The sequence below is a fragment of the Aricia agestis genome, chromosome 21 (genome assembly GCF_905147365.1).
Source record: "Aricia agestis chromosome 21, ilAriAges1.1, whole genome shotgun sequence".
NCBI classification, from domain to species: Eukaryota; Metazoa; Arthropoda; class Insecta; order Lepidoptera; family Lycaenidae; genus Aricia; species Aricia agestis.
Genome location: NC_056426.1, coordinates 3,170,217 through 3,196,061, shown reverse-complemented (window position 1 = coordinate 3,196,061; position 25,845 = coordinate 3,170,217). Strand labels below are relative to the sequence as shown.

At 38.3% G+C, this 25,845-nt stretch overlaps 1 protein-coding gene across 2 annotated transcripts; it reads left to right on the top strand.

Annotated features, from left to right (window-relative positions):
* Positions 1–458: 458 nt before the first annotated feature.
* Positions 459–25,306, top strand: LOC121737602 (casein kinase I-like). 2 transcript variants are annotated; one of them, XM_042129261.1, is made up of 9 exons: positions 459–920; positions 9,861–9,967; positions 11,867–11,988; positions 15,598–15,792; positions 16,456–16,555; positions 17,326–17,428; positions 18,601–18,687; positions 21,301–21,477; positions 24,352–25,306. In XM_042129261.1, the coding sequence occupies exons 1-9, from the start codon at positions 789–791 to the stop codon at positions 24,352–24,354; spliced, it is 1,026 nt and encodes a 341-aa protein (XP_041985195.1). In that variant the 5' UTR covers positions 459–788; the 3' UTR covers positions 24,355–25,306. The 2 variants fall into 2 exon arrangements, with proteins under 2 accessions (XP_041985195.1, XP_041985196.1); XM_042129262.1 differs by lacking the exon at positions 459–920 and adding an exon at positions 8,578–8,736.
* The last annotated feature ends 539 nt before the right edge of the window (positions 25,307–25,845 follow it).

The following is a 25,845-nucleotide window of genomic DNA, read 5'->3' as shown; positions in this document are numbered from 1 at the left end:
GATAACTATTCACACTTAGGGCCTTTTTCACCACTTTCTGATAAAGTGCCTAATAGGCTATTCACAACTTTTTTCACAGATTCTCCATACTTGATCTGTCAGTGGCGAAACCAATAATATAAATAAAACCAATAAAATAATATAAATAAATCTATGGGTGAAACAGGCCCTTAAACTTCTGAACTGATTTTATGAATAATGAAATTTAATATGGATATAATATACAGTCATGGCTTTTTTGCATTTCGTAAGAATAAATTAATAAAGTGATATTTAAACATAAAAATGTCGCGGCGATAATGTGTACGCGACAAAGAAATGGGTTCTTTGCATCTTTGTCGCGTACATTAAAGTAACTTATACCAAATAATATCACAGCTGTAGTCTGTGGAGTCGTAATTTTTACAGTCTGTGAAAATGTCATGGTGACTGTCTGTACTCTGTGCTAGTAATCTGTGACTCTGTGTGTGAATTGGAGCGCACCGTTTGGGCGGAGGCCATTTACATTAAAAACTTACGTTTTGTTTCTTTCCTTTCAACGAGTCAAATCTAATCATAGTTTGGTGAAAACAACAAAAAGTGTTAACGTTTAATATCCGAACATTTGTACTGTTGTATTTTATGGTGATTGCAAAATTTTAAATAGACATCTAGGACAGACTATCAACCTGGCACAGCCATTCAGCCAGTTGTGACTTGTGCTATGCATTTATAATTGGTCCTTGATTTCATGTTCGTGCAAGTTTAGGTGGCAATTGATTTTCGTTTTACAAAAAGCGAGGTTCAAAATGTCGGGTTTCCAGCAATTGCTCGCTTTCCGTCGAGAAATTATCATCGCGGAAAAGTATCGAATTATTCGGAAGATCGGTGGTGGATCGTTTGGTGATATTTATTTGGGGATCAACATTGCACATGGCGAGGTAAGTTTTATTTAAATTAAGAAAATCACGTATTAGTTTACTCTCGCGATTCGATTTCACAAGATAAGCACTCGGTGCGACTTCCGATAAAACATGAATAAGTGAAACGTAATACCTAGGATAACATTGATAGAACGAAAAACACATCTATGCAGTCAACAAAATGAAAATTTGTATGTTTCTCAGTAATTTTTGTATTGCACAAGGTCAACTCAAAATTGCTTTATGCCATTTTAATTATGTCCTTTTGTCACCTGGCTACTGCAAACTTTTCTAGTAATTACTGAATAACAAGATACAATAATGAAACATTTAATTAAGATTTCATTATTGGTCATGCAGAATGTTACAAGTAATAAAAACAATAATTATTAAGAATAATAATATGAGGACTATTAAATATGTTACCGTTGTCATACATATTTTGCCAAATTAGCTTAAATAACACCCAAAGTATGTTAGCAATAAGGCTATTAATGCCTCAACCAGCGACCGCGATAACAATATATAAGCTATTGTGTCTGGTTTTTCCATGATCGAGGTATTACAGAGGCCTGTAAGCACACTAGTACTAACTATAGATTTTACCATAACAAATCATTACTAACTTAGTTATGTTTTTCCTATGTTCCCTGAGCTTCTCTCTCTTTCTCTGTCTCATCTCATAAGGTTTTATTTCGGAACAGGCAAAAAATGTGTGTGCAGCTTACTTTTGCCTCAATCAAAAAGTCACTTCATAAGTTGTCTGCTCTAAAAATATTATAAGAGTTAGGAAGTTCAATAATTATTATTATGCACTTTTATTGAGTCAGGGCAAAAGGATTTATATTTTTTTAAATCACATTTAAAGAGTAAGGCTAGAAACAACATAACATGATTGTCATGAAATTATATTATTTAATTTATTTTGGTGTATTATGCCTGAAACATGGCATACTGTATTACCATAAAAAATATTTTCTGACTATGTCTGAAGTGCTACCATTTGCGGATAACTTAAAATATTTTATTTTTGCTTTAGTCTAAATAAATATGATGGACAGTTGAACTTGGACGTTGGACTAAAATACTCTCACTCATTTATAATAAAAAACAAACCCTTTTTGCGTAGCTGTACATAATAAAAGGGTATGGAAATGGCAATGGCTATGTAATCATATAGTAATTGTAGTGTCATATTCATGTAAATACAGTGTATACTATATAATATTATATAACGTCACAGAAGGGACTGTGCATTTTATGGCATTATAGAGAGTTGTTGTTAATTGGACAGAAGTAACATCAAAGCTTTTTTGTCAATGCACAGTAGGGTGTCCCAAAAAAAAAAAGTTGTTTTTTTATAACGCATACCCTCTTATTTTGTTCGAATAATGTCAAAACTACCGTATATAAAATTTCATGTCATTTGAAACACGGCAACCCGTGCCGACTTACATCAAACCATGTGTGTACTTTTTTACTAGGCGCGCGGTAGCGATCGTACCGATATTCATGTTATTACTTGTTTGTTTAATCAGTGAACGCATTATTTTCGTACAATCAAGATGTCGGTCGAGTTACGCAGTTCAAAAAAGGATATTTTTTTAATAGGGAACGAAAACACCAAATTACTGGTTCAAAACTTCCCTCAAATGGACAAATACTCGCAGTTCTATTCTACAATATTCGTGAAGTGAATTTAAGTGTAAGTGAAAGTGCGAATCTGGCTATTCGCGAGTGCATTATTTATTGCGAAAAGGGCGCGAATTCCTCCTAAATCTTTTCCTAACTGCGTTAACAAACTAGTGAATTTGTACCAAGTTTGGAGGGATTTGCAAAAGAATGCTAATAAGACGCAAAATGTGTTTCAGCAGCGTAGACAGGAGTTTGTTACAAATTTAGACAACTTATTTGATATTGCACATGCCGATGCACTGCAATTAATTAAGATTGACGAAGATATTATCTTCTTACAACGACAGAGAGAACCAGGTCGGCCTGGTCACTTAGCTGGAGTAGAGAAAAAACTGGCTGAAAAGGAAGAAAAGGCGCGCGTCAGAAGCATCGAAGAGCAAAAACGGCGTGCTAAACACTATTCAATTCTGGCGCCTTCAACTTCATCTTATATTCCTCAAGAAGATTCATCATCTGATTCTGAAAAAAACAGTTCACAAGAAATTTTTCATGCACCCTTGAGCTCACGATCCGAGTCTAATATTTCTGTAAGGAAAAGTTTCATAACTCCAAAACTGGTTGCTGCATTAGATCGGTGTCAGATAAGTATGAGGAATTCTGTTTACATTATAGAAGCAACTATTGAAGCTCTTGGGCATAACATTGACGAATTTCCAATTAGTAAGTCGACCATTCAAAGAATTCGTACGGAAAAGCGAACGGAGCGCGCAGAAGCAATTAAATTGACTATTTTGTCTCTTTTTGATGATGATGTAGACCAAGAAACTAAAACTAAAATGGTTGCTAACTTATCCAACACAATTCCATCAGCTCATGGTAAGCGCTACATGCCATCAAAACAAGAACTCTGTGGCCCACTTTAAGAGAAAAGCCTCGAAGACTTTATTTCTGTCAAGAGCAAATCTTTGTTTATTCGCCTAAAACTTGATGACAGCTTTCTTAACGAGTCTCCCTCTTTGTGGTCAAATAATTCTTCGTTTCAACAGGCTAAAATGAAAGTACAGACCTTAAGAGCAGTAAACGATACCGCCGAAAGAGCAGTCAAGTTAATGCAAGACTTTCATGGCTTGGTCACTGTCGAAGAGGAACAAAAGCAATTTCTACTACGTTGCGTACAAGAACACAGGCAAATGTATCCGGACTGTAAAAAGCAAACATTGAAAAGAAAATATGAAAAATAAAGCCCTGTTTATGTTTATTATGAGAATAATACAAGTTACTGCTAAAAATTTGTTTTATTAACTTAATTAAAATTAAGTTCTTAAATTCTCCTATATTTCTCCATACTAACTTTCAGGTTCAAACTTTGGTGCTAAGTCGGCACGGGTTATCATCATCCGATTGCAATAATATTTCATATTTAAGCCTTAAGGGTCAAATCGAAAAAATATAGCGGGTATGCGTACCCAAATTCACAAAAAAAAATTTCGTCCTTATAGCTTGGGACACCCTAATGCACAGTGATTTTCTTTTACTAACCGTATGAATTACAGTTTGGAAATTTATGAGCAACTGAGAATATGATAACGTAGATACTTTTTCATGGTATAAAACAGTCTACATGGGCAAGCCAGATCCCAATTTGTATACAAAAGAACAAATTTCTTAGAAACTTCAGTATGCATGATGCCGAAAGTCAAGTTCATTGCGGGCTAGGATAGTAAAGCGACAAAACAATGTTTAGTAAAAATAATATTTATGACACATTTTAACAATGACCTTGAGTGTATTAAGCAATCGTAACAAAAATGCTATTTAGTCATGTACAGTGTTTTGTTATAAGTTATAACAACAAATGATGCATTTCTTTTGATTTTGCTATATCACCAATTTTTATACAATGTTTAATTGTGTGTTGTTTTGTTAATCAAGTTAAAGAAACTTATTTGTTTGTTGATGCTATTAGAATAACAAAACAAAAATTGCATTCTGGCCACTGCATGGCTCATTTTTTTGCATTAAAAGAAGAATAGCTAGAAAATCTGTGTCCTTTTTTTACGAAATAAGGGAGCAAACGGGTCACCTGATGGAAAGCAACTTCCGTCGCCCATGGACACTCGCAACATCAGAAGAGCTGCAGGTGCGTTGCCGGCCTTTTAAGAGGGAATAGGGGGGGGGGGGGGGGTAAGGAAGGGAATAGGGCCACCGGTAAACTCATTCACTCGGCGAAACACAGCGCAAGCGCTGTTTCACGCCGGTTTTCTGTGAGCCCGTGGTATTTCTCCGGTCGAGCCGACCCATTCGTGCCGAAGCATGGCTCTACCACGTACCAGTAACTCGTACGTCCTTCTAACTCTGTACTATAAATGCAATAAAATAAATACTAAAAAGCAATGTTTCTATTAGTTAAAACATAATATTTTGCAAATGATTATTTTTTATAAGCATCAAGAAGAAACTCTATTTTAGAAAACATTTTAATTTTTTTATTCTTTAATTTAATTCTGAAGTTGGACCAATGTATTGTGCTTTTGGTGGCCAATGATTTTGAAAATATTTTGAATATGCCTTTGTGTTACTAAAGATGTAATTTATTTATTGATATAGGTAGACAGATCATCTGATGGTTAATAATGGATGATCCATAAAATCCCCAACCCTTTAGGTCAGTGGTACTCAGCCTTTTTAGGGTTCCGTACCCAAAGGGTAAAAAAGGGAGAAATACCTCCCGGTATTACTGAGACTTTGTTATCTGTCCTTCTGTCTGTCTGTCTGCAGGCTGTACCTCAAGAACCGCTATAGCTAGACTTCTGAAATTTTCACAGATTGTGTATTTCTGTTGCCGCTATAACAACAAATACTGTAAACAAAATAAAATTAATATTAAAGGGGGTCTCCCATACAACAAATGTGATTTTTTTTGCCCTTTTTTTGCTCTATATTGATAACGGCAACAGATAGGCACTTGACAATATCACCAAATCCTGTGTACTTTAAAAATTAATTATTAATTTAAAATAAAAAAAAAATTGGCCTATTTTTGCTCAATAATGGTACGGAACTCTGCGTGCGCGAGTTTACTCGCACTTGGCCGATTATTTTGCTCATATCTAGTTAATCCTTCGATCGTGGATTCTTAGAAATCTATTGTATCTTGCTCACCGGTGAGCTTATGGGGCTTGATGGGTTAACACTATTTCTTGACGAACCACAACATGAGCAATGTTTTCTGCCGGCTTCCTGTGAGGCCGTGGTATTAATATGCTCAGTCACAGTAAATATTAAGATGTTAATGAAGTGATTTTAAGTGGGCGCCTAGACCTACAATAATATCACGTATTGCGTAATATTATTGAACGTCTAGGGTTGATATTGAACATCGCGCGCCTTTACACATGATACTCCAGCAAGTTAGACATTTGAGGCTTCATAAATATTCTTAAAATTAACTAAAATATTTCTCATAGATAGACCAGTACAAAAGGAAGCTAAGGCTTCTCAGACGAACGGCACGTGTCGGCGGCAGTCGACGGCAGCCGTTGACAGTTTATGACGCTAGCAGGGAGCCTACCACGACCTTTCCTAAAACGATCATGTTTCCAGAATACTTTGTTGTAAGATTACAATAACATTACCGTACTCACTTTTTTAAAATAATTTTACTAAAAAGCAGTAAAAATGCAAAATATTGTTAAATCCGCTGTGAAATATCAACTTTTTTAAGATCGTTAGTTTGACATTAAAGTAATCTTATATATCTTATATCTTTAAACGAGCAATTCTTGTATATAATTGGAATCTCGGAATCGGCTCCAACGATTTTCATGAAATTTTGTATATAGGGGGTTTCGGGGGCGATAAATCGATCTAGCTAGGAATCATTTTTAGAAAATGTCATTTTATTCGTGTTTTATCGAATACCGAGCAAAGCTCGGTCAAACAGCTAGTTATTGCTTATCTGTCAAACTGTGTCGCTTGTGGTCATTGTGGTAAGTCCCCAGTTGTGACGTGCCGCCTAAAGGTAAGCGGCCACAGGTCGGTATCATACGCATAGGACGTCTCGTCGGATATTTTTTTCACAGTACGTCCGCCGAATCGGCAGCGTACGGATTATCGACTAGCCCAGTAAATGAATGCTCAAACTCAAAAGGGGGGTGTGGATGAAATAGTCGAAAGCAGAAATTTTGACTTAGAAACTTTGTTTGGTCTAATTTGAAGATAAACATATTTTCTGGTCGGTAATTTACCTTTACGCGCTAGCGCTACGTCACAACTGCAAGCGTGATAAACTGTCGGCGGCTGCCGTCAACTGCCGCCGACTGCCGCAGACGCGTGCCGCCGATACGTGCCGTTTGTCTGTAAGCGCTCTAAGACTAAAAGAACCGAACAATTCTCCCATAGATATTATCAAATCTGAGACCAAGTATCAATTGTATTAAAAAATGTTTGGTAATTTTATTTATTTCGGAACCCTTCTATTACGCGAACTTTTGGACCTTCCCTCATACATAGAATTTCGTAGTGTGATTTCAGAGAATGCGACAATGTATTATCGGCTACACGTATACCTTAGGCATACGTGTAGCCGATAATACATAAATTATAGGTATGATATGAAATTATTATTCAGTCGCTTGCTTTTCAGATAAGCCTATACCCTACGCCTATACCTCACCGAGACGCCATGGCGACGTCGCTGGCCACGTCGCCATGGGGTCTTGAGGTATGGGCTATGGCCTCTGGCCTATAGTTGACAGTAAATAACTATTGCTAAAGTGTAATTACTTAGGTCTTAGACTATTATTATAAATATCACAATATTAAAAAAAGTTTCCTACTTACAATCGACTTTGGTTTACACTTTTCGATTTTTTTATATTATTTTTCTTTGAAACATATAAAATAGTATATTTTTTTTAATAAAAACTAGAATAATATTTAGGGACCCGTACCTAAAGGGTGAAAACGGGACCCTGTTACTAAGACTTCAATGTCTGTCTGTCCGTCTGTCTGTCTTCAGACTGTATCTCAAGAACTATGATAGCTATAGCTATAACAAATACAAAAATTACAAGTTTTGCCTTAAATGGTACGGAACCCTTCGTGCGCGAGTCCGACTCGATCTTGACCGATGTTTTTATATTAAAATATGGAATACTAGCTGTTGCCCGCGACTTCGTCCGCGTGGACTTCAGTTTATAGCGCGCGGTGTCAACAAAATTGGTGTCAAAAGCAAGTTAGATCAAAATACCCAAAACAGCCGTGTAGTGTGCACATAATATTTTTTTTTAATTAAACTTTTTTATACCAAATTTTAAAGGCGCTTATTTAGCTTTACACAACTTAGCTGCTTTACACAACTTTAGCTTTACCCATAGGCCATAAACTATTTAGTATTTATTATTGGTATGCTGTTGTTTCTGATATCTATGTTGGTAGGTGAGTTATTTGATAACGTGCATAACAATTGAAAGAATCGAAAAATTAAGCCCAATATAGCCTCTTATAGAAATAAATATGAGCAAGCGATAGCGCGATCTAGGCGACTCTTGGGGCCATCTGTTATGAGTTTTAGAACTAACTTAATTTAAATAGATTTACGCATAAACACCCCCTCACAACCCCTTTTTCCAGTAAAAAAGTAGCCTATGTCCTTTCTCAGGCTTTAGACTATCTGTGTACAAAATTTCATTACAATCGGTTCAGTAGTTTTGGCGTGACAGTCAGACAGACAGAGATACTTTCGCATTTATAATATTAGTATAGAATATAGATCTTACGAGCTACATTTTTTAAAAGTAAACGTATAGCCCGCTATTTAGCGTTGAATTAAGGATTAATATTATAAATAAACCATTACAACATTGCATCGCGATTTTTGTCGCTAAACAAAATGTTGCCAGGGCAAATAATAGAACATACTCTGTGGTCGAACCGAACCACAAAGCAAACGACAATCAACAATGACATTTCTCTCCAATAATATGTCAAATGGTTTTTGTTTTTGGATTATGTTTTAATTTTTCGTATGGTTAAAAAGTAGAAAGAATAGTGTTATGTAGCGAAAATGTCGTTTATACGATTTCGTAAAGAGGAACCGCTGATTTCGGTTAAATCGGTGAAATATAAAGTGAAAAAGAAAATCGGCGAGGGTTCTTTCGGTGAATTATACTTGGCGTACAATATTATTACTGGCGAGGTAAACTGTCTTCTACAAGGATTTTGCGTCACTCGCAGCCAATCAATAATCATGCACGAAAAGAAATAATAATAATCTGATATCCCTGAAATATACGTTTCTGTGGCAGGTCGGGACTCGGACGTGAAATTGGCTCCTAACTCGTCAGAATCCTCGCCCGAGCTGACATTACATTTGCATAGAAATGTATACGTATATCACAATAAACTAAACTTGGTCTAAAAATATCTAATAGGAAATATTATAATATGAAGGTTTCACCTATATTTTTCTGTGTTATTGGTTAGAATTGTATTCTAACCAAATGCAAATGTGAACAGTAAAAATAGATCTAGAACACACAATGTATTAAAAACAACTTAAAGCAAATTTACACCACTAGATTAGCAACATTTTTAGTATTATTAAAATATTAGGTACACATTTTATCACTATACTAGCTGTCCCGGTGAACTTTGTGTCACTTAAAAACCTTCCCTGGCCTTCAAGGATTATTTTAAGACTAAAATACCCAATTCTAAAACACACTAACTATACTACACTAACTGACTAAAACACAGACAATTTTACTTTATTCCAAAACTACTGACTGTCCAGATTGAGAATCATGTCATCCACATGAAATCTAATGAGACTCGAGAGAGATTGAACGTTAGGTAGACTTTCAAAACTGGTCACCTGCCAAAGTAACCGCAACTGACACTCCATAGTTGCTGGTCGTTCTTATGTCTATAAGGGTCATTTACAAACTTTCAGCTTTTATAAAATGACGAAAGTTTGGCTGTTGCTGGCTCCTGGGCCATTAATACCTTGATCATGGGAATCGCAGACAATAGATTTTCAATTGCTATGCGACAACCGGGTGCCGCTTGGGGATTTATAGTTTAAGATAATGCAGTACATTGTAAACAAAATAACACTTTAACTAACCTCAGCTCAAACTAGCACCTAGAAAATATTGTTGTGCTTAAAAAATAATATCGATAGAACTAAAAGTGCCATACACATTAAACGGTCTCATTTTATTCCTAACACTACTTTGACATTCCATTTTTTTTTGCATTCCTCATAAAATATTTGAATTTTCAAGAAAAGAATTTCATAACTTTTTTTTCTTGTTACAGGAAGTGGCAGTCAAGGTTGAATCTGTGAAGGCGAGACACCCACAACTTCTATATGAGAGCAGAGTGTACAAGATGCTCCAAGGGGGCATCGGAGTGCCCCATATAAGGTTATAATTTCACTTGGCCCAGGGGTTCCCAATATTTTTCAGCCTGCGGCGCAGTTACACATAAAATATTTTGTCACGGCGCCTTAGTCCCTATTCTACCTAGCTATTAGAAAAAGATACATAATTATTAATTATGCAGGTAAATAATAATAAACAAATATCTAATCGTCTACCTGCTTTTCATAATTAATATTATAATTTAATTTTATAATTGTAGTTTCGGATAATGATGGAGGCTCGACTCACCCTTTTTGCCTATCCACGGCGCCCCTGGTGCGCCGCGGCGCACAGTTTGGGAACCCCTAATTTAGCCTATTTCAGCCATTCTCAAAGCTTGCTTCAAGGAGCCCTGGGGCTCTGCAAAGCTTGTAGGGGCTTCACTAGAGAAACATAAATGGTATTTAAAATTCCTATCAGACACCAGCATGGAGACAATTCATTCAAAGACAAAACATTCTTTTTTTTTTGGAAGAGTCCATCAAAATGTCATATATTTGTACTCGACTTATTAAAGCAACAATCATGTCGACCATAATATTCGTATACTATACAAAATGTATCTAATAGTATACTGTATAACTATAGCGATTATACAATTCTAAGATTAGTTGGGATATATTGAGGTCATTGCACTGCATTATGTAGGTTGAGGCAAATGTTTATTACTTATGAGACAAAGGATATCATACTCCTTGCAACAGCATGTTAGCATTATCACATTGAGTATGGCAATAATTGTAATACAATATATTGACTAACATATTGTTGGTTAGATGCCCAGGCATAAAGGTATAAGTTTGAAGCCAACTACATGAAGTTGCAGCAGACGACGTGTCGTCGCGACACGTCGTCATTTCTATGTATTTCTATGAATGTGTCGCTAGCTTCGTGTCGCTAGATGCGCAGGGTATTTCATAGAAATACATACAAACCAGTAGTGTCGCGACGACACCTCGCGTCGTATGCCTCTAGTAGGCACCTAAAGGTTTATAACAGTAAAATGTAATTGTACAGTAACTATAATGATTTTTGTGTAAATAGAGCTGTAGTTAACAAGACAACTCAAAGCGTGTTGACTGCACTGGAGTCAAGTTATACAAAACATTAGCATACATTGTTTTGTGCTTCGGCACGAATAGGTCGGCTCGACCAGAGAAATACCACGGGCTCACAGAAAACCGGCGTGAAACAGCGCTTGCGCTGTGTTTCGCCGAGTGAGTTTACCGGAGGCCCAATTCCCTACACTTTTCCTTCCCTACCCTCTCCTATTCCTTGCCTACCCTCCCCTATTCTCTTCCCTACCCTCCCCTATTACCCTATTCCCTCTTAAAAGGCCGGCAACGCACCTGCAGCTCTTCTGATGCTGCGAGTGTCCATGGCCGACGGAAGTTGCTTTCCATCAGGTGACTCGTTTGCTTGTTTACCCCCTTAAACTTTTTTGGTGGTGGAACCCTTTTAAGAAGTGGCATTTTTTAATATACTAAAAAGAGAGTATTGTTATTGAATGAATTGTCTCCATACTGGTGTCTGATGATATTTCTAAAAACAATTTATGTATTGCTCGTCAAACCCCAACAACTTTGCTTCATTGATCATCTTACTTGTCAGACAATCAGGTGATCAGCCTGCATTGTCCTAACCAAACTTGGAAATAACATGTTTCCAACGCGGGAATAGAACCCACGACCTCAGAGTCAAGAGCCACGCTCTAAACCAGTGGACCACAAAGGCGTTTTAACCCATCAACTCCCAAGCGGCGCCCCTCATGGGTCGCAGTGACGTCAGGGCTACAGTGACCTGCCTTCTTTAAAAAGCGGCGCCCGATTGCCGCATAACAATTGAAAATCTATTATGTCTGGCTTCCCACGATCGAGGTATTAATTAAACTTCTGTTACCAGATGGTTTGGCTACGAGCGGGACCACAATATCCTGGTGATGGATCTCCTCGGTCCATCTCTGGAGGATCTCTTCAACTTCTGCTCCCGTCAGTTCACCATCAAAACGGTTCTCATGTTAGCAGGTCTGTATGATGTTATTGCTTCATTTTATTTTGTACTAGATTGCGTCAAAGTTCGTCTGTCGCGCGGGTACCGTAAATTTTTCCGGGGTAAAAAGCATCCTATGTCCTATGCTGGGACTGGAAGGTATCCCGATACAAAACAGCAAAATTGGTTATATGGGGTTTGAACGTAAAGAGACAGACTAGGGAATGTTATTATTCGACAAATTTACTATTCGAATAATTCGAATACTTTACAAAAGTTTTCGAATAATTCGAATATTTCGAATAATTTAAAAATTTTGGAAAATGCTGAAAACTCTGAATAAAAGTAACAAAAAGCTTCGTACAACGATGCACAACCTATTTTGTTAATACTATGAAGTAAGAAATTCTTATTTTTACTAAGGCAATAAAAGAAAGGCTGTAATGTGTAAGCCGTTTTCGATCGTAGCACCTTTTACTTTTCTCATACTTAGTCTTGCTAGGCAGCAGTTGAGATTAAATAATAATATGAATCATGATATTCGACGTAATAAAATCTGTTCATCAATACTAAGCCAGCTCACCCGTCTTTTTGATATTTTCGATCCACGTTCACCTGGTTCACCTAGTCGGCTTCACCTGTGTCAACGTGGCTCGAAATTATAAAAAAAGGCCAATAAAAAACAAACACCACAACCAAGAAAAAAAAAATTCAATAAAGCCCAGGGGAAGGGTGAAACAATCCTAGAGCTGGTGACTTTAGTAACTTGAAGTTTGATAACGCATGATATTAAGGAGCCATCGACATTTTTGATATTGTACTAACTGTTTCAATTATCAGTCGAGAACTGCCGCGGTAAAGATATTGATATTCGAATAAAACGAGTATTCGAATATTCGAATAACATACTCTAAGACAGACAGACACACTTTCGCATTTATAATATTAATATGGATAGTATAGATTTAAAAAAAAAATTATAGGTACTATCAAATAGATTCATGAGCAGATGATCTAAGTCATTTGGTAGAGTTATGTCAATTCAATGTTAGTTGTGATCTGTTGACTGAGTTTGACATAATGCGACCAAAATGACGTGGAACCCCCATCTCCCTATAAATCATATCTGATAATACAAAGACTGACTTCATATATGTATATTTGTATAGTTATAGTAATTATAGTATACGGAGACAATGCTATTCCGGGAAAAAATGAAGCCTATAACTCAGATTCTTGTAACTAGAACCATATGAAATTTCATCCAAATATGATCAGTGGTGTTTGCATAAAAGAGTAACAAAACATCCGCACACGAATCATGATAATTATTGTTTACATCTATACACTCACAAACAATCATATTTATAAGCTAGTGCACATAAAGGATTATGTGTACTACACTTATAAAATTATACTAGACGTTCCGCGCGGCTTCGCCCGCATAAATTAGGAATTTTACAGAAATCGTACATTTTTAGGCAAAAATAGCCAATGTCTCTTCACGTGGTCTACTCTATATCTGTGCCAACTAATTTAAAAATTCATCCAGTAGTTCGCGAGATAAGCGGCTTCGAATAATTTTCCCGGATTCTTCCACATTTTCCTCTGTTTCTTCGCTTCTATTGGTCTTAGAGTGATAAAATATAGCCTATAGCCTTCCTCGATAAATGGGCTATCTCTAACACTAAAAGAATTTTTCAAATCGGACCAGTAGTCCTGAGATTAGCGCGTTCAAACAAACTCTTTCTTCGCTTTATAATACTATTTATAATTTATAATATTAAGTATAGATTATACAGTATGGTAGTATACTGTATAATCTATACTATACCTACTTACTGAAATTAAACGTAACGAAGTACGGGCGTCATGTAGTCGTTTATAAATTACAACGTTTTTGGCGCGTATTTTATTGAGGTCAGGCAAAAGCGAAAGTTTAGATAACGCTGGTACCTACTGTGAGGTGAAACTTTATGGTTTATTTTATAATTGGAACCTTGTTATGTAAGGCTAAGTGTCTAAACACACTAGGCTGAAAATACGCGGCCGAAGTTCGGCATGATTACGCTTGCAATGCGCTACGCACACAATATAAAGTGACGTAATTTCGACATAGTGTGTCATCAGCAATTTAAAATAGATTGCAGGCATGATCATGCCGAACTTCGGCCGCGTTTTTTTCTGCCTAGTGTGTTTAGAGTTTTAGACACGAAGGGCCTGATTCACCAAGTTCTGATAATGTGCCGAATAGGCTACTCACAACTTTTTTGACAGTTTCTCAATACTTGACCTGGTGGATAGCCTATTCGTCACTTATCAGGAAGTGGTGAAACAGGCCCTATAAGTCTCAATTTATATATGTCCGCTCGAACGCGCGGTTTGGCGGCTAGATGCGAGAGAGATGACAAGCAATTGTATGTAAGCAGCGGCGAGACCGAGCTTTTTTTAAACAAATCGTTACATACATTTGCTTGTGATCGCGCAATGTAGCGGCCAAGCCGGCAGCCGCGCGTTCGGGCGGACACAAATCGTATCTTAACCGCCTATTGTGGCCACCTACTGGTATCATGTTACAATGTGGCGTTGTAATTTGTAGTGTTACATTTTAATAAATTTTGCAACAAAAGATCTACAGTCTACACCATTCCATGGCTTCAAAGTTCAATTAATATAAAACATTATTTAAAAGCAAATTAGTTTTTGTAACAAATATTGACACGATATTTGCATGAGCAGCATGACAATAATTATTATTGACAAAATATTATGTAAAAATAATTAATTGCATAAAGTTTTATTAATTTGTTATTTCTCTTCTTTGCAAACAATCTTCTGGCTATTAAGGTATGTTATAATGTATAACTACACAAAGAGGCTAGGTGTTCAACATGTTGCCACAGCAAAAATATGCAAAATTTCGCTTACTAACTATCAAATTAAAACATCATTGAATACCATCGAAGCAGTGCCGTAAATAGGGCGGTGCCACCGGTACTCAGGCACAGGGCGTAGACTCTGGGGGGGGCGCAAAAATGGCCAAACCAGGCAGGACTTTTTCGGTTTGCTCCCGATAATAGTTCCCGCTGCGCTCCTAGAGCACGATTCCAACAGTAAAATAGACCTATACATTGCTTTGGGTAATATAATATCTAAAAAAGCAAGGGCGCAGTTGTAGAAGCTCGCACAGGGCGCAAGAAATACTGTTTACGGCACTGCATCGAAGTAAATGCATTGGCACTAGGCGGATAGGAGGAAGGCCGAAGGGCCTACGCCATTTGGTCGGTTTATGTCAATTCAGTGTAAAAATGTTCCGCACATTTGTCAACGCTGTACGCACCGCATAGTTCACGAAATGCGGCGCGTACGGTGCGGACGAGTGTGTGAGGTTTCACATAATTTCATATAACGAATTCTAACTAGCGGCGCGTACGGCGCGTCACGCGTGCCTGTTGACTTTGCGATAACGTTTTTTGTGTCGGCTGGATTTGATATACCGTGACTAAATTACGTAGGTCTGCCATCTGCCTATGAATCGACTTCTCTGATAGTACATCAGATTCATATGATTCCACCTTCACTTGATAACACATCAGAATAATACAATATGACTTCATAAATGTAAATTCCTCCTTCTATTCCAGACCAAATGCTCGCTCGCGTGGAGTTCCTCCACTGCAAGAGTTTCATCCACCGGGACATCAAGCCGGACAACTTCCTCATGGGCATCGGCCGACACTGCAACAAGCTGTACATGATAGACTTCGGCCTCGCCAAGAAGTTCCGCGATCTACGCACGCGAGTGCATATCGTGTACCGCGAGGATAAGAACTTGACTGGTGAGTTGATGAAAGTGGCTTCGGTACAGGGTGTAACAAAAGAAAGGGATAAAAACTTGAGAGGTGTCAAGGGACACCCGGATGGATGGAAGTTTTTTCTTATGTATAGTCCATGCAATTCACGACGACGCGCCCCACCACTTTTTGGGTGAGCATTTTTCCCTTTGACCGTGACGCTTTTTCTTAATAATTGGTCTATTTATTGTAGTGTGAGCGTGCACTCATAGGTAATTAGTGTGTACCGATAACACTCAAACATTGGCGAAAGCTTGCACACATATACTATAAACGATTAGGAGGAGTAGTGGAGCGCGTCTCGTGGATTGCGCCGACTATACAAAAAATCTGCATACACAAAAAAAAATCGTCGCTACATCACACTGTTCAATGCGAGAGAGACAAAGAAACACGCGACACACACTTTCGTGTGTGACGCGACACACGATACTTTTGTGTCGTTACAACTTTTCGTCTAGCCCCCTTTCGCAACGCGCGATAAGGACTTCGTTCCAATACCTAAGTCTAGGGTTATACGGTCAGTCTGGCACTTGTCTAATTATAATGTTTAGAAGTTATAAAGGAACAGATGGACGTCTATAGCCATTAGCCACAAACAATAGTCGGGTAAACACATTGAAATGTTTAATAACGTGATGTTTTCAGGCACGGCTCGGTACGCGTCCATCAACGCGCACCTCGGTATCGAGCAGTCGCGACGCGACGACATGGAGTCGCTGGGATACGTGCTTATGTACTTCAATAGGTAAATAAATATTTTTAAAACATTCATACCTAAGGGCCTTGTTACACATACCGAGTAGAATGGCGAGACAGTGCTCTAGTCTAGACCAGTGTAGGTGTGATCAAAGTCTAAGCACAATTTTTCATGAAATAACACATTTATTCAAGTTGCGGCTATGGTTGTTGTATTCGAGAGTATACTCATTGCGAGTTTCTTACGCCGGTTCTTCTCGGCGGGGTAGTTCCCGAACCGGTGGTAGGCAACGTAGTTTCTTCGTTCGACTTTCAAAAAGTGTATCATGATACCCATTTTGAATAAAAAGATATTTTATTTATTTTTTATTTATTCTGCATTGTATTGCATGTATTCACAACATATTTTGCCGGATACGCTAGTCAAATTTTAAAAATTTCAAGGTGATTGTATGTTTGTTGCCTTTAAAAAAAAAAGCAACAAACATATACACTTACAGCTCGACAAGGGTGTAAATGAACGTGGGCGGGGCGCTGCTTGACGTGAGTGGGGCACTGCATGCAAAGGAGAACTGTCAAAATTGTGTCAAAAATGAGGTTTTTGTATGACCCCAGCGTGAGCTCCTTTTTCTGCCATGTTCATTTAAAGCCTTGTCGAGCTTTACAATCACCTTTAAAATTGTTGCCCATTCTCGCTAAAACTAGTAAATGAATTTAATCAAAGGCAGCAGTAGTTATTTTGGCTGGATTAACGTAGGTCAGCTTATCCTGAAATAGCAGTTACCACGGGATACTAAATTATATATTAAAATCTTACAGAGGTTCTCTACCATGGCAAGGGCTGAAAGCTCTGACCAAGAAGCAGAAGTATGAGAGGATTAGCGAAAAGAAGATGTCCACCCCCGTCGAAGTGCTCTGTAAGGTAGAGTATTGCAGTGTCCCACCGCTGGGACAAGGAATACCCGACTAATGCTGGGATAACCTAACGATTGGACTTACCACTGATGGGACTTCAAAAATCCCACAGCTTGCTACAATTCTGGAAAACTCCAGCTCAGTAAAGCTGATCGCACATTTGTCAGCAGCGTACGCGTCGAACGCACCGCATAGTACACCAATGTGCGAGATTTCACATCATTTCATACAACGAGCTCTAAATGCGGTGTGTTCGGCCATGGTAAAAGGAGGGGAAGTAAGTTATCTTCATACAAAGGCACCGCGCGCGGCTTGTATGTGTGCGCCATAGTATCAATGCGTCGCCACGTACGGCACACGACAAAATTTCGGCGGTACCATACCGCCGAGAGCTTTTTTTACTATGGTTCGGCGCTTGCTGATAAATGTGCAATGTTTTAAACAGATGGATATAAAGTTTGAAGTTGTGTGTTTACTTTCATATTATACTTGCAAAAGATATACAAACATTTTATCGCCAAGTTAAATAATAATCCAACTTATAGTCCGTCAAGAAAGTGAAGATATTAAAAAGTGGCAACATCGTAGTGTCATCCCTTTTTTCTTAGATTGATTTAAAAGGGATGACACTATGATGCGCCACTTTTTAATTTCTTCACTTTCTTGACAGACTATAAAGATGAATCCAGATTTGATGGTTTCCATGCAGTCTCAGTATGTACTAGGAAATGGTATTCTCATAAAATGTCGAAACTCAAACCAATGACAAATATCTTAAAACCACGAATTAGAAAATGTGTGCACTTCTTGATCATTGTTTGTAAACATACACAGTGTTAGCATTACTTTAAACAAAGACCTTATTATTAAAACTTACAGTATAGACCATGCATTGAATTCTTACAAATAACTAATTCTAAAAACATACAACAAATGTTTGGTCAATACTACAAAACTCAGTTGTTTGACATTATTATTTATCCTAATGGGATTGAAACTATTATAATCCTGGAATAAATTAATTAGAATTATAGTAAAGACGCGGTATTTATAAATGTTGTAACATTTTGTATGACGTGTAACATAACTATGTATAGTGATATGAGATATCGTTGCAATTAGTATATTGCTGCCTGTTCTATCGTATTCACTATCTTAATATATCTCTATGATTTCCAGGGATTCCCTGCTGAGTTTGCGATGTACCTCAACTACACTCGAGGACTGACGTTCGATGAGGCACCCGATTACATGTACCTCAGACAGGTGAGTTTCAAATTCATTAGCCGGTTACTAGCTGATCTGAATGTAAAGAAATTCGACAATGATTATGAGTAATTTTGAGTTAAAAATAAACATTGATTTCATGAAAAATTGGATAGAAATATAGGAAGTTTACAACAAATTCTTTATTATTAAATCAAACTTGAGTTACCAATAATTCTCGCTGAGAGCGATCTTGACTTTCCCTTCCAGTTTTGCCGAGCGATCTAAAAACTTGTGCGGGACCTATTACCTATCACCTGTTTATGGATTGCCAAAAAACACGATTCAAAACAACCTAAAATTACTCTCCGCAAGGCTGCCTTGCGGCGAGTAGTATATTGTGAGATTAAGGATGTTTTGAATCGTGTTTTTTGTCACAATTTGTTTTTTTTTTCTTTTTTCTCGGATAGAATTTTATCTATAGATTGGATAGAATTTTATCTATAGATTATTTCTGTCGCTTTCTTTTTATGAATTACAGCTCCAAGTTGCCGAAATTAACAGCAATTCTTTGCCCATTTTCTCTAAAATTTTGCCGAGTTACATATTTTTTTACTCAACTATTTCATATTAACCCTTTAACCGCCCAGCTTAAAATCAAGTGCCTTCTATTTATGATGCCTCTAGCGCCGGCACCATAAATCGAAAAATTTATACCTACAACAAATAGTGATGTGCAATACTTATCTTTTTCGATGTCGATAATTTATTTCTTAATTTATAATTTATATAAAGTTTAAACTGATATCTAGTATTTGTAAGTAAATATACAACGCTGGCAAAAACATTAGATAAAAACAGCTTGAATAGTGAAGTGACATAATTCGCGATATTTGTTTTCAAATTTCAAATTATATTAATTTCATAGTTTTCATGGTTTAAATAATTGAGTTTTTTATATATAACCTACTACAAATATAGATTTTCAATAGTAGATCGATATCACATCCCCTTTACACGCATACAATTTCATCTAAATGTAGTAGCAGACAGACAGATAGGAAAGCGCTACTTTGTAATTTATTGTAATTTTATTTCTTATTTAAGTATTCACTACAATCACATTTATCGATAGCATCATCATAAGCACAACAAGGCGGCACTCGCTTATGACGTCAGAAGCGGTCGTCTTTTTCCGACCGTGGCGCAGAGTGTGTTGACAACATTCGATTCTAAACATGCAGGCTAGGGATAGAAATCGCCAATTCAATCACTGAAATTTTTATATTATACTAGCTGTCCCGGTGAACTTCGTGTCACTTTAAAACCTTCCCTGGACTTCTACGAACATTTTAAGACTAAAATCAGCCCAATCCGTTCAGTCGTTTTCGAGTTTTAACGCGACTAACACATTTGAAAATCCATTTTTATATATAAGATTTATTATAAATTAAGTAAAACAAACACGTTTATTTGTTCAGTAACCATTGCTTTATTTGTTTTATAATAAATTAGATAGTAAAAACAGAAATGTTTTAATTTATGTGGATTTTTGTATCATTAAATCATTGCTTATGTCCCGTCCCTACTGTCGGATTTTCCTGACACTTTTATTGTTGGACATCAATACACTTTTATAAGAATATTTTCGGTAATATATTTAACTTTAGACATTATTTTTAGGTCTTCTAATTAAGAAACTAAAGTGTAATCAATTGTAAATGATTACTTCGTTAATTTTTTTTTTTTAATGAAATAAGGGGGCAAACGAGCAAATGCTTTCCATCAGGTGACGGGGTCACCTGATGGAAAGCAACTATTTACCAAGTATAAACATTATTTTAATATAATACAGTGCTATCAAACAAAAAAGGCAGATTAACCGAGTAGTGGTACTGGTCGTAAATATCCGACCTTGGCGAAATGGGCACGAAAATATTTGGCGGCTAAAGGGTTATAGTGGTAAAAAGTAATTCCAACATTGTATAGACGACTTTCTCAACAGTACATTGTATTTTTTTCATACCGTTAAGACGTCAATACAATCCATAAACAGGTGATATTCTCAACCTTTTACAGCAAAAATTACAAAACTGTCGCGGGTTTGACTTGGCTTATTTAAAAATACTAAAAAAAAACTAGCTCCAACATTAGATTATAATTAACTTAAAATTAATAACGCCTCCGTGGTCTAGTGGTACAGAGCGCGGCTCTTGACTCGGAGGTCGTGGGTTCGATTCCCGCGTTGGAAACATGTTATTTCCAAGTTTGGTTAGGACAATGCAGGCTGATCACCTGATTGTCTGACAAGTAAGATGATCCATGCGTCGGATGGGCATGTAAAAAGTCGGTCCTGCGCCTGATCTCTCGCCAGTCGTGTCGGTCTTCCGTCCCACTGGGTTATGAGAGTAAAGGAATAGAGAGTGCTCTTGTGTACTGCGCACACACTTGGGCACTATAAAATTACTCCTGCTGGCCTGGTTTCAATGAAACCGGCCACCGTCACCGAAATCGGTGTGGGAGCTATTATTATTATAATTGAAATGATCTTACATGTTGTGCATTAAAACTTAAAGAAATACTGTATTTTAACTGTTAAATCACGTCTGTTAAATCAGCGAAATCGGCAAAATTTCGTATACGGACTCTTAACAAAAACAATTTTATTTCCAGCTGTTCCGCATTCTGTTCCGTACGATGAACTACCAGTACGACTACACGTTCGACTGGACGCTGCTGCGGCAACGCAAGCAGCAGGTGATGGAGGCCGCCGGCGCCGCCGACCGCCGCTCGCCGTCCGTGCAGCGCCGCGCCGCGCAGCAGCCGCCGCAGCCGCCGCCCAACAACGAGGTAACATTGCCGAGACAGTAGACCTACTACGAAACCGTTTTGAGACTCAACAAAATTCAAATTCAAATTATTTACTTACCTAACTTACTTGGAAATGCTATTGTATTCTATTGTTGTCGTGATCACCGGTGCTCTTATGGGGCTTGAAGAATTAAGCATACAATAATATACAATAGTATAAAAGCTAGGTAGCATCACGTCGTCTAATCCTATGCTAGTGTTATGAATGATGAATGAGAATGCCGCGTCCTGTTCTAACGTCATTTCTCGTTTGCAAGAGTAGGACGCGGCATTCTCGTACGATTGTTTGAGTCTCAAAACGGTTTCGTGGTACAGCCCCAGAGTAGACGCTGAACGACATTACTTAATCAAGAACTCACCTAACAGTAATTAGAGCTTGCCCACACGGCACGTTGCGTCAGCGTTACGTCGACGCAGCGCTGCCATTTGACGCATAGCCGGTCACGCGGGCGCTGCGTCATCGCGGCGTTATTTTTTTTTAATGAAATAAGGGGGCAAACGAGCAAACGGGTCACCTGATGGAAAGCAACTTCCTTCGCCCATGGACACTCGCAGCATCAGACGAGCTGCAGGTGCGTTGCCGGCCTTTTAAGAGGGAATAGGGTAATAGGGGAGGGTAGGGATGGGAAGAGAAGGGAATAGGGGAGGGTAGGGAAGGGAATAGGGTAGGGGATTCGGCCTCCGGTAAACTCACTCACTCGGCGAAACACAGCGCAAGCGCTGTTTCACGCCGGTTTTCTGTGAGAACGTGGTATTTCTCCGGTCGAGGCGGCCCATTCGTGCCGAAGCATGGCTCTCCCACGTTATAAAGCTACAATTCCCTGCATCGCGACAGTCGTAGGCCGCTCGAGCCAATAGTCAGTGTATGAAAATGTATGACACCGCTTCCGAGGCCCGTGAAAGACGCGCGCGGCCGCGATCGATCGGATGCACGGAATTGTACCTTAACGAAGCAGTCAAACGTCAACACCCCCTCCCGCTTCGTCTCGGGAGCTGCTGTCCTTCATGTGTGCGTTGCGCGCTGCTGTCACGACGCAGCGCGCCATGTGAACACCTTCGTTATTTGTATGTAAAACAACGCAACGGCAGCGCTGCGTTGATGCAATCGGCAACGCGACGTGTGGGCTGTCTCTAACAGTCTGCCGAGACAGAGTAGACGCTGAACGATATATTAAAAAAGATATATATTTATTTAATCAAGAACTCACTTAGGGTACAGTAATTAGGGTGCACGTGCAGCTGTGTACAGCACGAAAAATAAGTTTCATGGCAGTTGCGGTCGAATGTTGATATCTTCACCCTGTACTTTCACAATGTTTGTACTGAAATCCTTTTTTTTCATTTGATTTCTGAAGGTTTTTATACTTCTTGTGGTTTACAAATTGTGTTCAACGTCTACTTTTTTGTCAAGTACACACCACGCACACGTTAATTACTGGGGTTGCCACGTCAAGCGGGCAGGAAAAAAAGTTGATTCCTCCAATTTTGATAATATTAATAATAGTAGGTACTTATAACATACTCAAATATTATCAAAATCGGGGACATCGACTTTTTGTCCTGTCCGCTTGGCGTGGATTGCGTACAGTTAAACAAGCTCAGGTAATCAAGGCTCTGACTGTGTTTCAAGTTCCCCTTACTTAAGCCCCCTTAGAACGCCATTAACTGCCTTCTCTCTTACACACCCTAAGGGTCCTTCCACACGACATATTTTTTGCGCACTGCCGACGCGCGTTCTTATGCGCTTGTCTTCTGCGCGTTTTCATCGCGTTTTGGCAGATTTAAAGTTTAAAACGTGTCGGCTTCCTTTCGTTTGCTGAGCGTTCAACTTGCGTTTATATCGATACAAACGAGCGTAAAAAAACGTCGTGTGGAAGGTTACTTACCTTTTTTTAGGAGCTCCCCCGTCTACGGTCTCAAGTTAAAAGCACAGGTAGACACAAGTAGACAACTCAAGAAAAATTTGTGGAAGCATTAGGTTAAATATTACAATGATACCTTAGAGCAGCCATTCTCAAAGTGTTCTCCGCGCAGCCGTAAAAAATGTCTTCTTAAAAAGGTTCCGCCACCGAAAAAGTTTGAGAATCGCTGCTTTAGATCATACTATATTCTAGGAGACTCGTGGACACAAAACTATTGTGCACAAAATGGAAAAATGGTTATAGGTAAAAGGGAGAAAGAAAAGCAAACATTTGTTGAAAGGATCCGAAGATTCTCACTTGAAAAAGGAAAACTTAATATTGATATCTTAAATTAAAAAGATGAATGTCAATTTTGGGAGCACCAACTCAAAATTTAAGTGAAATTTGTCCTAAGTCTTTTACGCCTCTGTAAAATTTATCTTATAGTCTATCAAAAAAGTGAAGAAATTAAAAAGTGACAACATCGTAGTGTCATCTCTTTCAAATCAATCTAAGAAAAAAGGGATGACACTACGATGTTGCCACCTTTTGATTTCTCCACTTTTTTGACAGACTATAACTAAATGATATTTTTTATGCGTATTTCTTTTTTTGTTGTTTACATTCGTTACAAAAAGTAAAGTAAACAAGTTACATAAATTATATTAGCAGACGTAGAATGCAAAATATTCGATTTGTCGTATGTGGTTTTAACTAGTTTTGTTTTTTTAAAAAGTTGTTGTTTTTAAATTTTGAAATAGAATAGCATAATATTATTCATTTAAATATTTTTCCATTGCTTTCTTTTCCGCGTATTTAGTATTTCATTATAATTTTGGAGAAAAACATAACGACGAAATAGTTTTCATCTTGTAAAATTACAGTTAAAATTGCAATGTTGTGTCTTTTGTTTATTGTGTGTGTAATGTGTTTTTTTTTCTTTGAATTTCAGTGAAAGAGATTACGACGTTCGGCAGCCACGGGTAGCCCGACGAAAAAGCGAACGCGATAACATTGTATGTTTGTGTATGTCTGAATGTGTGCGAGTGTGTATGCGTGGTTGTGTGCGTGCGGTTGGTGTGCGTCGGGCGCCGTACTTCGAAGCGTACTTCGGCACTTAGAAGCGCACTTCTACACTTCGGAGCGTACTTCTACACTTCGAAGCGTACTTCGGCACTTCGAAGCGCACTTCTACATTTCGAAGCGCACTTTGGGCACTTCGAAGCGGACTCCAACATTTCGAAGCGCACTTCAACACTTCGGAGCGTTCTTCTGCACTTCGAAGCGTATTTCTACACTTCGAAGCGTGCTCCACTTCGCAGCGCACCACTTCGAAGTACACGTTTTGAAGCCGAAGCATGATGTGCACTCCGTGATTGCTTCGAAGCGCTTCGAAGTACCGCCGATGCCGTGTTGCAGCCGGCTCTAACTTGGAAGTTGTCGTCGAGCGTCGAATATCGTAGCGTGTGTCGTTTTGTACCCACACAGGGACGGCAGATGGACAATTTTCGTTTACAGAGGCCTTTTCGTTCGTCTAGTGAATGCGGTAGAGTGGAAGCCGCTACGTACTGCGACGGCGAAAATGCCGCAAAATTATTGCTGAAATGCACCAGGGCACTTAGGCAAGCATTCTATAATTTTGATAGCTAATTAGAAATGTATGGGATAAACATAGCGATTGCGATGCCAAATCCTATACATTTTTCGTATGGCAACCTAAACTATCGAATGTTGGCTAAGTACCCAGGTGCGATCGATTGCATTTTCGTCTCGATCGTCGATCTACGTAGCAATTTTGACGATTTTACTCTGTGACCCATGCGTTCACGTCATTTTTAACCATTGTAATATATTCGATTCATTGTTTTAATTTAAAATGTAATTATAGACCGTCGTTTAGTGAGAAATCGATTATTATTTACTATTTGCCCGGCAGGCTCGTTTTTGGGTCACGTGTGATTATGAAACATGTCTGCGACGAATGACGAGTTGAAAAAAGCATCAAAATTGACGTGATTGTCAAAAATGCGTGACACACAAACCAGCCTTTTCAGATCTTTGCCGCAGGCGGCTGCGACCGACAAAAATTCAAATAAAATGACATTGTATGACGTAGGCCATAGGTTTCATTTTGCTCTACGCCGCTACAGAGCAGCGGCGGCATGGGTCGCTAGACCAATGTCGGTAGAATATGAAACCTGTATCCTAGGTCATAAGGTGGCATTTTATTTGCATTTTGTCGGTCGTGGTGGGTTGCGGCAAAGATCAGTAGCTCTACCATGCGTTTAAAGCTATAGTATTTATCGATACTCGATACCGACTACGTAAATATTTAGTATGGCGACTTTAGTCCCGCAAGTGACCGCTAGAGGCGCTGTAAGATTTGCCATACTAAAAATTTACGTAGTCGGTATCGAGTATCGATAAGAACTATAGCTTTAAGCTG

Bases quoted from the DNA above. Each gene is read 5' to 3' on its own strand.
- LOC121737602 (XM_042129261.1), top strand. From the start codon at position 789: ATGTCGGGTTTCCAGCAATTGCTCGCTTTCCGTCGAGAAATTATCATC. The intron at 9,968-11,866 runs GTTATAATTTCA...TTCTGTTACCAG, and splicing joins ATCGGAGTGCCCCATATAAG to ATGGTTTGGCTACGAGCGGG. The intron at 11,989-15,597 runs GTCTGTATGATG...CTTCTATTCCAG, and splicing joins AACGGTTCTCATGTTAGCAG to ACCAAATGCTCGCTCGCGTG.